Source organism: Gobio gobio, assembly GCF_949357685.1.
Source record: "Gobio gobio genome assembly, chromosome: 21".
Classification (NCBI taxonomy): Eukaryota; Metazoa; Chordata; class Actinopteri; order Cypriniformes; family Gobionidae; genus Gobio; species Gobio gobio.
The window spans coordinates 28,135,242-28,149,741 of NC_137117.1; the positions used below are offsets into that span (position 1 = coordinate 28,135,242).

General features: G+C 37.5%; 3 protein-coding genes across 3 annotated transcripts; 1 reads left to right on the forward strand and 2 right to left on the reverse strand.

Annotated features, from left to right (window-relative positions):
• Positions 1-1,254: 1,254 nt before the first annotated feature.
• On the reverse strand, positions 1,255-4,107 carry LOC307117137 (zinc finger BED domain-containing protein 4). The gene is made up of 2 exons (XM_079801860.1): positions 3,579-4,107; positions 1,255-3,195 (listed from the first exon to the last, which is right to left on the reverse strand). Exons 1-2 carry the CDS (start codon positions 3,726-3,728, stop codon positions 1,438-1,440), a joined length of 1,908 nt encoding a protein of 635 aa, XP_079657986.1. The 5' UTR covers positions 3,729-4,107; the 3' UTR covers positions 1,255-1,437.
• Positions 4,108-4,829: 722 nt separating this feature from the next.
• On the reverse strand, positions 4,830-7,082 carry vma22 (vacuolar ATPase assembly factor VMA22). The gene is made up of 5 exons (XM_079801861.1): positions 6,052-7,082; positions 5,827-5,930; positions 5,645-5,739; positions 5,345-5,521; positions 4,830-5,129 (listed from the first exon to the last, which is right to left on the reverse strand). Exons 1-5 carry the CDS (start codon positions 6,157-6,159, stop codon positions 5,008-5,010), a joined length of 606 nt encoding a protein of 201 aa, XP_079657987.1. The 5' UTR covers positions 6,160-7,082; the 3' UTR covers positions 4,830-5,007.
• A 299-nt stretch (positions 7,083-7,381) lies between these two features.
• ebp (EBP cholestenol delta-isomerase) lies at positions 7,382-9,814 on the forward strand. The gene is made up of 5 exons (XM_079802110.1): positions 7,382-7,578; positions 7,730-8,036; positions 9,013-9,049; positions 9,144-9,274; positions 9,396-9,814. The coding sequence occupies exons 2-5, from the start codon at positions 7,730-7,732 to the stop codon at positions 9,614-9,616; spliced, it is 696 nt and encodes a 231-aa protein (XP_079658236.1). The 5' UTR covers positions 7,382-7,578; the 3' UTR covers positions 9,617-9,814.
• The last annotated feature ends 4,686 nt before the right edge of the window (positions 9,815-14,500 follow it).

Here is a 14,500-nt window from a genome sequence, read left to right on the forward strand (position 1 = left end):
AACTATTATACACCAAATATTTAATAATGTAGTAATATGGGTGTTCTGAGGAAGCATTTGGCTGCAAGAAAAGTTTTTCTGGGGTTCTATAACATGCTGATGTTAGGAGAATTATTATATAAATATTTAACAATTACTTGCACTGTACTTATCTGATCCTGTTGCATTATTGGGGCGTGAAAGAGTACACAGAAAATAAAAAATTCTACAAAAAAAGTATCCACTATATGATAATGAGTAAACACTATATAATAACTTTCCTAACATATATTTGAACATTCACTATATTGCCAAAAGTATTGGGACACCCCTCAAAATCATTGAATTCAGGTGATCACTTTCATGGCCAAAGGTGTATAAAATGTGGTAACGTGATAGATTGCTACCTGTGCAACAAGTCCATTCGTGAAATTCCCTCACTACTAAATATTCTACGGTCAACTGTTAGTGGTATTATAACAAAGTGGAAGCAACTGGGAACAACAGCAACTCAGCCACATAAAAGGGTTGGGTTTGGCCCCTTAGTTCCAGTGAAAGGAACTCTTAAAATTTGAGCATACCAAGACATTTTGGACAATTTCATGCTCCCAACTTTGTGGGAACAGTTTAGGGATGTCGCAACAGTGCACAAAGCAAGGTCCATAAAGACATGGATGAGAGAGTAAAGGCAGGCATCCCAAAACCTTTGCCAATATAGTGTATTTTCACACACACACTATATATATATATATTAGGGCTGTCAAATCGTGATTTATCGCATCTAACAAAATTTTGAAATATATATGTGTGTGTGTGGGGGGTGTGCGTGTGTCTGTGTATACATTACACACACACACACACACACACACACATACATACATATATATGTGTGTGTGTGTGTCTACATATATACATGTAAACTCAAACTTTTATGTTAGATGTGATTAGTTAATCAATTTGACAGCACAAATATACATATATGTATGTATGTATGTATGTATGCATGTATATTATATATATATATATATGCATACATACATACATACATATATATGTGTGTGTGTGTGTGTGTCTACATATATACATGTGTATATAAACTCAAACTTTTATGTTAGATGTGATTAGTTAATCAATTTGACAGCACATGTATATATGTATGTATGTGTATATATATATATATATATAAAAATATACATACATATATGTATGTAATATGAACTTTAGAAAATTATTATAAATTGTTACCCATAATAATTAGCTGATTTTATATCATTTAAGTCTAGCCTTTTGTACTTTATTTAAAAAAGGAATTATTTGCTGACAAAAGTATTTTGCTTACTTTGTGGAAATTATAAAGTATTTATAGAGAGATACATGTCAGGCACAATTCCCATTTTGCATTTGAGGTGTTTGGTTTGATATCAGTACAAAGAAAATTCTGTAAAGCCCTCTTTGCAGTTAGGACCAAAGTATCCTATAGTTAGCCTTCAAGTAAATCAGAGTGTCCAAGTTTTTTGGAAGAAATCTGCATTGTTCTGGCCTGAGCGTCTTGCTAACCAGGTTAAATATCTGGTCCACTGAAGTGGTTGTAGCTGGCACGGTAAAAACTTTCTTGGCTACTTGTGAGAGCAATGGGAAATCGATGGATTTGCGTTTCCAGTATTGTAGAGGATCCTCATCTGTGGGTTCTTCATGGAGATATGTGGACAGCTCCTGCTCCACTGTCTTGGCCTGGGCGGTCGGCCGCTGCTTAATGAAAGAGAACAGCTTGCAGCGTTTGGACGGTGACGGCTGGGCCTCCGAGTGATGCTCTAGTGGACTCAAAGGCCGAGTATGCTTTCCAACCTCTTCCAGCAGCACCTGTTTGTGCCAGTCGCTGTCACTGCTCCAGGACAACTTGAACTGTGGGTCCAGGGTGGTGGCTGTTACATAAAGAGGGTCCTCAAGAATGCCTGCCAGTCTGCGGTCTAGAGCTTGAGACAATCCCATCACAATCCCAGAGCACTGGTGAGTTACGACCTCAGCCAGGTGCTTGCGCAGACCCAACACACAGGGCAGGGCTAGGCTGATGGACACGTGCTTGTCTCCTTGTACCATGTCTGAGGCCTCTTCGAAAGGCTCCAACACTTCAACCAGCTCCCGCAGCAACGCTTTTTCTAAGTTACCGAGAACTAGGTCATTTCTATCCACAATGTCTTCAAGAAAATCCATTGACTCCACCATTTGGCGCAATACCTTTAACTGAGTGTTCCACTTGTCCATGGATGAGGGTCTTTGCCAATTTGTTGAGCCAAACACTTGGACAAGTTTTTCGGGAGCCACTGTAGCAACTACGTAGTTATAGAGGTGGGCTGCTTTGTTTAGTGGAAGTGATATCTGAGGGGAAGCGCAAACTCCTTCCTTAACACACTGAGCTAGCAATCGAGCAAAACAGTCTATCCTACTTCGACCAAGACACTGTTCTAAAGACTTGTGGTTCTCGTTGCTACCAATAGCTTCTTTGGCTTCTCCTGCTCCAGGCTCTTCATCGCTACAATCTTCTTCGCCTTCCTCATCTTCTTCACCATTTCCTATGAGATTGAACCCAGGAAAACGAAAAAGAGATCTGTTTTCACAAAGCGACAGGTCAGCAACGACTCTGAACACTTTTCCAGACATGCCATACGATTCAGAGATCTCATCAAACTCGCTAAGAATTTGCTGAGTGTTGCTGTGGTCTGTAAGAGGTAAGCATGCCAAAAGAGCGGATCTAATGTGCCAGTCTGCGTTTATGAAGTGGCAAGTCACTCCAAGATACCCAGCACCACAGTTGTTAGCCACAGAGCTGCTTCTCCACAGGTCAAGGGTCACACTGCAGGACTCCGCTCCTTTTAGAGCCTGTTTGGCAGCTAGTTGCACTTGGGAGACATAGGCTGGCAGGAGCTGCTGTTGTATGTAATGGCATGGTACCGGAATGTAACGGGGCTCTAGGAGCTGAAGAAGCTCACGGAAGCCCTCATATTCAACTATCTGTGTGGGCTGCAGGTCTCGGATGATCATCTTGGCGATGGCTTCCGAGATGAGGGATTGCCGAGGGTCACTGTAGTCAAACTTGTTCATCCCAGGACTGCTTTGAGAGATCACTCGACCACTTGGTGGGCCAGTGCAATTCTGCATTGCCTCCCTTTTCACATCTTTCTTCCTCACAAACTCATCATACATGGCCTGATGTTTGCGCTGTGGATATAATTATATACAGATAAAATACATGTAGAACCCAAATATACAAAACAATGTAAATACATAACATATGTAAACACACACATGCACAATAAAAAAAAAAATACATTAAGCGTTCCCACACTTTCTGACTGGCTTTTCCAGTCAATCATTCGTGATGAATAAACCACATTTTTAAGAATCTTTTTTTTTTTTAATTGCATAAAGCTAAGTTTATCAATATATTGTATAATTATATTTTTCAAAATTACATTTTTAAATAATCTTTTAATTTCCATGACTGTGGGGACTGTAAATATTAAAAGTGGTCATGCATAGATCTCCACATTTGTCTCGTTATTAGATACAAAACAGTGTTACGTATCAAAATTAACCCTTACCTTTAAATGTGTAACAAAGTTAGAAGTAACTGTCCGTTTAGCCTGAATCCTTGTGCCGCAAGCTTTGCAGTTTGATTCAATTTTGCCATTTTCTCCCTCACAGACGATATTAAAATAATCCAGAATGGAGACCCTAGATTTTGACGCCATCAGTGATCTTGTTATCTTCCACGATATGAACAATATCGTAAGAATAACTCCGAATAAAAAAGGGGGAAAATTTGATATCCTCTTTTGTTTTCCGAAATATCTGTCTTGCTTTGGGGTTCAGTGTTAATAGCCTCGTCTCACCATAGAGATAAAAGGATAATAATCTGGCCGAGATAGCGTGTTCACCTGATCTGACACTGATAGCGTCGTCCTATCATTGTGAAAATATCTTCTCGGATACACGTCTCAATAAAAACATTACACACGTCCGTCAGCTCTGCGTGAGAGCGCAGAAGATGTATTATGCCCGGTATCAGCTCCGACCGTAAACATCGCTATCCGCTAGCAGCTCTTTTGAGATGAGCACCAGGAAGTAGACAGCGAATGGGCAATTTAATTATTTATTTCCCATTCCTCCTCTATTTGTTTTGTTTATTCGTGAACAGGCACCCACAACGTGATACAAGGCTAATGAAATAAACGCAATAAATAACAGCATATATGTCTAGTTTTGTATATACACGAATTAAATGCAGATTAAATATAGCTAATCTTTCTGTCGCTAAAACAGACAAGGCGGCGAGGACGCGCCTGATACTTACTGCTCGTGCACGTTTACAACGTCTTGTTGTTGTTTTTAATGTTTCAGAAGGAATTTTTAATGTCAAGAAAATGTTTCTTTGACGGTACTGGGTAGAAGAATCACATTTAACATGATTACTAAATGTTTGCTTGGATTTGAGAAACCATTATTATCTTATTTCAGGCAAGCGCAGTTTATGGCTTGACGTTGTTAAAAATCAGAAAACGTTCTCCAATAGAAAACTAATGAAACTCTGAATTTGCCACCACATGCATTTACTATGAAATTTTATAATCTGAAAGGTATGATTCAGCCACATAGAAATAATTAATAACAGTGACTTTGTTTACTTACCGGTGTATATTACTAAATTAACTATCTGATAACTGCATAATAACTGCCATTATTATAGTTATTTCATTTAAAAGGAAAATTTCATTAAAACGTTCAACCAAGCCGGTTCTAAAAAACTGAAAATGAATGAAATCTGTAGTAAATATAAACATTTATAATTTGTCTGAATTTAAAAAAAATTTATTAGGAAAACGTATTTATACAACAAGAGTGATTTCAGTGGTCCCCTTGACACGTCAAACATTCAACATAGTGAAATTGTTCTAAGAACAAAGGTATACTGTATATGGTTCATGAAACAAGATAAATAAAGATTATAGATGAACATGAATAAGGTCACTGTTATTCCTCTTTTATTTCTGGTTGAGTCTTCTCTTGTTTGTTCTTCATCAGGGCCTGCATCTCTTTCCTTGAAGTAAGTATTGCACTTTGTAGAGATGCGATCTCTGCTGAGAGAGTGATGACTGGGAGGAAGAAAATGTGCTTTAGTTACATAAATTGTTAACAGTTAAATAAATCCAGAATAGGCTACAGGAAACAGCATTTCCCTAAAAACAAATAAATTGTGCTGAAATAATACTTCAAATTTAAGCCACACAGCAAAAGCACATCACATCAGTATAATGCACAGAGATCAAATTATATATAGCATAAGCATATTTATAGAAGACGAGCTCACCCTCTTTAAAAGCAGACTGAGCTTGTTTCAGATTTTGTGGTACAAGGATTCCAAACCACTTTAAAGGATCTCTGTGCTCTGGTGTGGATGATTCTGCCTTAGTTTTTACTTGAGGGTCTGTCTCTTGTTCCTCCTCTTTAACCCCCTTTTGTTTGGTATTTATTCGCCTCCTAAGACCTGAAATTTTCAATGGTTTTGTCACAAATAGAAAATCGTACAAAAATAGGCAACACTGTGGAAAGACTCTTAATAAATACAAAAAAATGTACATTCATTTAAATGTTAGTACGTCATGCCTACCCGTCTCTTTCGCTCCAATGTCTTCTACTGTCGGTTCTGCTGTTTTATTCTCTCTTCTCTCACTTTTGAACTCAGCTGTTCCACCTTCCAACAAACTGTTATTAAGACAAGCACATGATTATATATAAATAAGTCTAATGCACAAGGAAGTATTATTTAAATGCATGTGATGAAATACGGACCTGGCTTCAACGTGAACCAGCGGCTCCATTTCACTAGCGTACTGCAGAGCGGAGACTTGCTTATTTCCCATTGAATAACGTGCCTTGGCGATAGAAAACCATCCCTGTGTAACAGAATTAAGAGAATTATATTCAGAAAAATTACAAATGAAAATGTATCGTGTACAACACGTAATTGATTCTATTGATGAAAATGTTTAACCTAATCAAGTGTAAAGTGTTCACCTCTTCTATAAGGGAATTCAGTTTCTGTCGCTTCTCCTCAAGAGCCTCGAGCTGGTCCATGAAAAGCAGCAACTGCTCGTCCAAACGAAGATGTTGATCAACACGCATTTCTGTCGTTTTATTCGACTAGATTTAAAATAAGTGACTAAATAATGAATCAGATATATTCCTGTACAACGCCACAGAGATGTTTAGACTCTTTACCGGTCATGTGACAAGTCACGTGACATCAGTTACGTAGAGCTCGTGTAGGTTAGTATTATTTATGCGAATAACATGTATACTTTACAGAATTGTTATTATACGTTTGCGCTTTCTGATGACATCATTATTCAAGCACGTATATAATTTACACAAATTGTTACCCAAAAGCTTGGACTGTAATAAGTGTGTTTTGTGTGTAATATGACTTTACTAAATATCTAATTAGCAAATTATGTATTTGGTTAGACTCTGTTTCTAAAGTTTTGTTTTTATTTTTTGTAATCGTGCATTAACGATGGCAAAAAAAAAAAAAAAACAAAGATTTACTTCCCATACCGGGAGTCGAACCCGGGCCGCCTGGGTGAAAACCAGGAATCCTAACCGCTAGACCATATGGGAGATACACACTAGCTTGAAAGCAACCATTTTAAAGGCGACATCTATATATATTTAGCGTCTAAATAATATGTGTATTATCATAGTGACCGCCATTCGTATTAGATCTTTTTAAAATGTCGTATCCAGCGTTGCAAAAGTCAATGATTAAACTTACCAAACTTCACCATTCAACGTTCACTTTATTTTCACTAATCACCCAAAAAAGCTAACATACTGCGTATGTTAATAGCAGGCTAAAAGGGTAGTATTCTCGTGTATTACTGAAATAAAATTCGCAAATCACTTAAATAGGAAACTGACAAAACACGTTCATGTACAAGTATTAGAGCGCTATTCCACTAGCTTCTTCCACCACCTCCGGTAGCGCGCCGTGATCGTATAGTGGTTAGTACTCTGCGTTGTGGCCGCAGCAACCCCGGTTCGAATCCGGGTCACGGCAGGGAAGACTCCCTGACACGGCATAGGAGTGTGCTTTTTTCCTCACTCTTTTGGAAGCTTCACTTTGTTTTAAGTTTTGCTTTGTTTCTAGATGCTACAGGCAATGTAAAAGACAAAAAGTGTTCATTCACAAAATGTGTCTTTTACTAGCATTTACACAATTCCGCTATCCCATGTGACGACATGCATGTTCCGAGGAGATCGTCCAACTGCAAGCCTTGTAAATATCACGAGGGGTTGTTCCTCCCACGGAGCCAAATGGTGATTGGGTAGCAACAATCACGTAGGCATAGTAGGATGTGACTCGGTGGCGCGATGTTTCTGCAATTTGATTATGTAGTTTCATAGAGCAGACAGTAACCCTGTTCATTGCCGCGTTCTCCAGCTCCGAGAGGACTGTATATGCAAGTATATGCAACATAAAGAGCAAATTATCAAACGTGGGAAATAATCACATTTCTAGGATATTTCACAATTCAACACAAAGTAAGTCCCATCGATTGTAGAATGTTATTGCCACGTTATTTGGTGCAAGATAAAACATGTACCTTCAGATTATGAGTTTGATTTTATGATGCACCTATTTATAAATTTTGTTTCATAACGTTTTTTTCCTCGCTTTCATTCACCTTTACAGATGTTGAAGGAAGCAGAAACTATAAACCATCCCTATTGGCCACGCAACCTGTCTATTCCCAACTATGTGGCTAATGACCGTTCAATGTCAGAGATTCTCATATTCCTGTTCTCTGTGTCTGGGATACTGCTGCTTGCCACCTGGTCACTGACTGGGCGTAAGGTGTCTGGGAGCAGGTTGAGCGGAGGGAGAAGGTTAGCTCTGTGCTGGTTCACTGTGTGTGGATTCATCCACGGAGTCATTGAGGGATGGTTCTCTTTATACTACACCATCATTCCTGAAGACCAGAGTTTCCTTTCTCAACTGTGTGAGTGAGGTTCAAAGTCTATTTGACTCAGTTTATCATTAGGATGTTTTGAGATAATACTTTGTAATGATAATGTTTGAGACGTTAAGGGAAAAGTATCAAAGACCTAAATTTTTAATGCACAGTCCAGCAAATGTGAACATAAGCTGCGTTCAAGTCATCCTGGGAAGTACGTATTTACAAGTTGGGAAGTACTAATGCTATCTTTACTTGCTATCCTACTTCCCACTTCTGAAGTCATGATTATGTGCTTGTCACGTTCAAGTGCTCTGTTGTTGGAACGATTAGGAATTATGGAGGACACCAGGTTTTTTCTTGCCTATTTGGGGGAATCTTATTTAAGCCAACATGTTTTGAATATATTCAATTTTGAATAAAATGTAGTGTCCCATTCGTTGACAACGATTAACATTCACCACGCTTTCTAGATAGTCGGCTTGCTTACGATTCTGGAATTTTCCCTGTGTATACAATATGCTTCAAATGATTATTCATATATGTAATTATACATTTTAAATGACAATTTTAATAATCATGGCATCAATTTCCTCCTCCATGATGTTTAAAGTTTATGGCCTACCCTACTCGGGAACTTGGGCATCAAAATTATCTGAGATTCCCCTGTAAATACAACTTGAGAGGGCGTTCATGTCTAATTTCGGACTAGAAAACTGGTATTTACGATAATTCGGATATCATGACATAATTACTACGTTAGAGGTGTGTTCAACTTGAAGCAGTGCTGCGCAGACAAAGTACCGTGGGAGTAATACATGCAACTTAGCTAGTTTTATTGTAAATTAAAAAAGTAATTCTACAACAAATTTACCACAGACGCTGCAGGGTTCATTTAGTTTACAGGTTCCCACTCGTAATTATGATATTGCAGTGGCGTGCACATGCACTCAATTCATGTCTACTTGATTGCTTCATTATTCATACGTTTGACTGAAAACACTTTTTTCATCCTCTATAGGGAAAGAATATTCCAAAGGAGACAGCAGATATGCAATGTAAGTTATACACATGCTTGTGTTTTTAAGCTTAAAAAAATGAGTCTATGCATTGCATTGTACCTGAACTCCTTTTATGGGATCTTCTCTCCAGAGCGGATAATTTCACCGTTAGTATGGAGACAGTGACCGCGTGCCTGTGGGGTCCCTTCAGCATATGGATTGTTCTGGCCTTCCTGTATAACCGTCCTTATAGATTTGTCCTGCAGCTCATTGTATCTCTAGGTAAGAAGTGTCCTCCTACTGCATATGCAATTATAATTATTTATTAAATAGTTATTATTCCACATTTTGTCAAATTGAGAAACAATTCACAATTCAGTCTAATGTCCAACATTACTTGCAGGTCAGCTGTATGGTGCAGTCCTCTACTTCTTCACTGAGCACAGAGATGGATATATTCACAGCGAATATGGTCACCCCATCTATTTCTGGTTCTACTTTGTGTTTATGAATGTTTTGTGGATTGTCATCCCTCTCATTCTTATAGCAGACTCATGGTGTCAGCTATCTACCTGTCAATCCATGTTTGATAAAGCACTGAAAGGGAAGTCTAAAAAAAGCTAGAACGAATATGGAAAGAAAATAACTGAAATTCTGTACACAGTTCTTGATAGCATATACAATATGTTGAGATGTATTTTAAATATGTAATTTTATAATACAGTGATTCACTTGGAAGAAAATGATAAGAGCCTGAAGTGTAATGTCATATTCATTACATTAATGAAAATATGTTTGAATAAATGCTCATAATACTGCTCCAGAAGTTGCACTATATCAATTTTCTCTGCTCGGGTGCCTTTATGTTCTGTTGCAAATGAATAAGTAACTGCTCACTTTTCAAGAGCCACACACAATGAGAGTGGGTACCTAAAATAAGGGGCATACGTTTTTTTTTATTCTACAATGGACAATATAGTCTTTGAATATAATAATTTGTTACATTTATATAGCGCTTTTCTAGGACCTCAAATGTGATTTACATGAAAGGGAAGGGGGGGGGGGGTGGCTCTCCTAAACCACCACAAATGTGCAGCATCCACCTGCCACCACCAATATGTGCATTTGTAAGGCCACTTCACCAAACAGTGTCTGTCTCTGAGCCTAAATATTAAGCTTAATCTGTTCTTTAAAAGACCTTATATATGGCTCAGTTTGATTTTATTGCATACCCATCAATTAAATACATGATTGCTTTGTGGTCTTTGTGGAGATTTATAAAAATAAAAATAAAACACTACACAAGAGATTGTAAAAGAATGATGAAATAATACGATATTTAAACATCAAAATGCCGAAACCCGGGATCGAACCAGGGACCTTTAGATCTTCAGTCTAACGCTCTCCCAACTGAGCTATTTCGGCTATGAGGACCCCTACTGGACTGAAGCCATAATTTTTTGGTCAGTGACCAGTAGTACTTAATAATACCACTGAGAAACATACCATTCAACTTCACTCCCAAAAGACAATTTTAGTTACAAAAATCATGTATGGTATCTAATTTGCATGTCCTTCTACGACTTTAAGAGGACTTGACCTTTAAGATGATGTCACACATATGTGGGTGGGACATTGTGAAGATCTGGTTTAGCTGTCATTCAAACTTGGACGGTTTATAGATGAAGGTAAACTTTTTAGTAGTAGTATTTCTTGGTAATACATACCTTCTTAAAACACTTCTTTATGGGAAGCTGGGCTGTTGCCAACATCAGCCAGCAGGATATTCACTTCCCATCCCCCATGGGCTTTGTGTTTCTGTATGGACATAATCTGAAAACAAACAAATATTTATGCTTTCTACAGAACAAAACCCTTATAACTATTATAATATTTTAGCAGCCATTCTAAACACTTGAAAAACGGGTACCCGTTGACTGTTTTAACTTGAGTTTTCAGTAATTATCCATGTATAAATAGCAGCAGATGAGTTTTCCCTCTTGATTTAGGGAAATAATTTATCCGCTTACTAACCATGTGGTGTATCCAAAATGGTCAATGTTATTAAAGGTCACACACACACACACACACACACACACACATGTACCATCCCACTTAACATACACATAAATTGTAAGAATATGACTCAAATTGATGAATAAATAGTATAAGGTTAGGCTATTTTGTTAATACAATAAAGTTAGTAAGTTGGTATGAGCCCCTAGTCATTTAGGAATAGGCTATACAAAAATAACACAAAGTGAAAATTGAGTGGCACTATATGGGATCAGTTGCCATGGTAAATACACACTACTAACATGAACTGTTGATTAAACATACAGACGCGGATCCTGATGAATAGAATGAGCATGAGTGCCTGCACGCCTGCACCTCCAGTAGCACAGCGCGCGATACTAGCACAATAACGTCTGACAGGACACAATGTTCTTTTTTATGAAGTGCGACCTTTTAATTTCGTAACAACGAGTTACGAAAATAACGTTAGAATAACGACACTGACATATACCCTGACAACATCTTATCTGATCGCAGATACAGAATCAGGACAACGCGTTTTTCTCAGGCACTGTTTACTTAAACGGAGTCTGACAGAAGATTCAACAGCTTTCACGCACGTCTTTCAAAACAAACGTCTCGATTCATTAAAACTTTTTTTTAAACGGTCTTGCGATCTACCAGTTAAGAAACACAGCAAAGATCTAAGAAGAAACCTACTGGTGGTTTTCTATCGCCCTCTACAGGAAAAGCAAGGGGGGAATTTATACATTTTAGTTTTACTCTGAACGTAACACAAGGGGTCGCTCTTTTATAATGTTTGAAACAGCTCTCATAAATTCCTATCAAGAATTACTAAGGGTTTAGGCTCATTTTGTCACCTATTTCCTGCTTAATTAAGATTTAAAAATCATAATTCTACCTGGCACGATGCATGATAATATTACATATATTTGCAAGTATTGGTGTTTTAGTATTAGTGTTTTTGACCAAGTGAAGCTTATTCAGCAATCTATATAATGAGTGCTGTGTTTTTGTTGGCCAAAACCCGAAAATGAGTTGCGTTCATAATCGTTTTCTTGCAAACTATTCTAACTCAAACTTTCAGAGAAAATGGTTTTAAATAAAGATTGAAAGAGTTGCTTTTTACTTCTGACAATTGCATTCAGGCTTCAAGTCATAAAAACACTGTTCATTTGTGAAGATTATTATGATGAAGAAATGTGAAAAATTGTACAAAGAAAGCTTAGGCTGCATCCAAAAGCACATACTTTCGTGAGTATTTAAATATACACAATATACATAATTCCATCACAACCACTTAAAAAAAAGAGTGCATTCTATATAATAGGAATGTGTGTAGTATGAATGTAATCTATGCGTACTACATTCGCCATGTTGTCATTCTCATGTGACCACCAGCATCAGTTACGTCGCTTCACTGCCGTTCATAAATCCTCTCCCCTGGCCTTATATGGGATAGTAAAGTGTCCATCGAATGCACACTTCAGAATTTCACCAGAAGAAGTAGGTCATCCAGGTACTTTTTGCCTACCCTTTTATGATTACTGTGAATTCGGACATGCTTCTTTTGTCACATACTGTTTTTCACCCACTAAATAGAAGGGAAGTATGTGATTTCAGATGCAGCCTTAGTACAAACTGCAGGCCTTTCAGTTCACATTTAATATCAATTAATACCATGCCTTATTAGGTTGTTCCTTTAGCGTGTCCATGCAACATTTACATCAATTACTAAAAAATAAAGCATAAACATAAAGACTAACCGTCCCTGGGTGGGCTCGAACCACCAACCTTTCGGTTAACAGCCGAACGCGCTAACCGATTGCGCCACAGAGACCTGGTGGTGACCACTGGTATGTTTCAGTAAGAAGAAACATTTTCTGTCTGAACTCCTGCATGAGAAAAGCCTAAAAGCCTTTTTTTATCACATATAAATCACACATTATGAAGATAAATTGCACAAAAGAAATTCTAAGTTCTTCATGATGGCCGCTGCTTTGTAGAAGGTGTAGTTACACTCTGAGCTTGACACTAGATGTCGCCCTTTAAGAATGCATGAGGAGTGAAGTAACTCTGCATAGTGTTCTACATTTGTCACATGAACTCCTAACTTTTTTACTGTATGTCATGCCTAATGCATGTTTAAAATCATGACTAACTATACACACATACTATCAATAAAGTACAATCAATAACACATACTATCAATACATTCTAGTGCATATTGTACTGTGATTAAGTGTAAATGTTAATGAAGTAGGCTTTATATTCAATGGTGTTGCCATCTGCTTTGAGGGTAGATGTGTATAAACTAAAATCAGTATTACTTTCAGAATCACTGAGATAAATGAATAGTCAGTGGCTACGAACTGTGATTACTAACTGCAGACCTATCTGATTGCACTCATTAAATGTACAGAGACATCACTAGTGAATCACCATAAAGTCTGAATAAGTGTTGTGAATAAATGTTGCCGTGTCAATGCAACATTCACATGAATTACTCGAAGAATTACTGAAGACATAAAAACAAAATCTTTTCGTCCCTGGGTGGGCTCGAACCACCAACCTTTCGGTTAACAGCCGAACGCGCTAACCGATTGCGCCACAGAGACTGGTGTCTCCTTCTCCAATGATTCCGCAATAAGTACAACCGGTTTATTACCCAGGAAAATCACTTCTGAAACATACCTCGTTTCAATACATACCACTTCTAGCAGGGGCTTGCAGGGTTGCCAATAAACGTAGTTTGCAAATAGCTGTGGGTATTATCTGTAAACAAAGAAAGTGAACATGTTTTATTTTCCCACTCAAATAACCATGGCTCCCCATACCTCCAGTGAGTACTGTGGCCGGTTGCATAGACTGACTAGTATTAAAACTTGGGCATCTAATTTTTTTTTCTTCAAGATTGGTCCTAACTTTGTAAAGTCAATGGCATAAAAAAGATAGAAGTAAGAATGAAAATCCCTAACTAACTGCGAGTTGGTCAAAATAGAGGCTAAGTTTTACGCAACTCTCCACTGGATTGTATTCACTTTCCACGCATATAATCTTAAGAAGTTTTCTTGCAAAACAGTTAAACTTAATTTCAGCTCATAAATATTGACTAGACAGTTATTTGCAATTAATGTGAATGTGTCTTCCAGTTTAGTTTGTGTACACAACCTGTTTTTATCATTTAAATAAATACTTTTATATGATAAATTATATAAAATATATTTTATATTAAATATATTTTATTGATGGTCTTATATACAGTACAAATTAAGAAAGAATATAATTAATTAATATTTGTCAAACCAAACTCTTACACTCGTAATAACTGAAACAACACTAGCTCAACAAATGGCGTCAGTGTGGGGTTGCAGTATATCTTAGCGGCAGTAATGTTTGAAAAACCTGTTTGGAAACTGCCATTATTTTGCAATTCCCTTTGGAAATTATTTTAAATTTTCAATTTGAGGG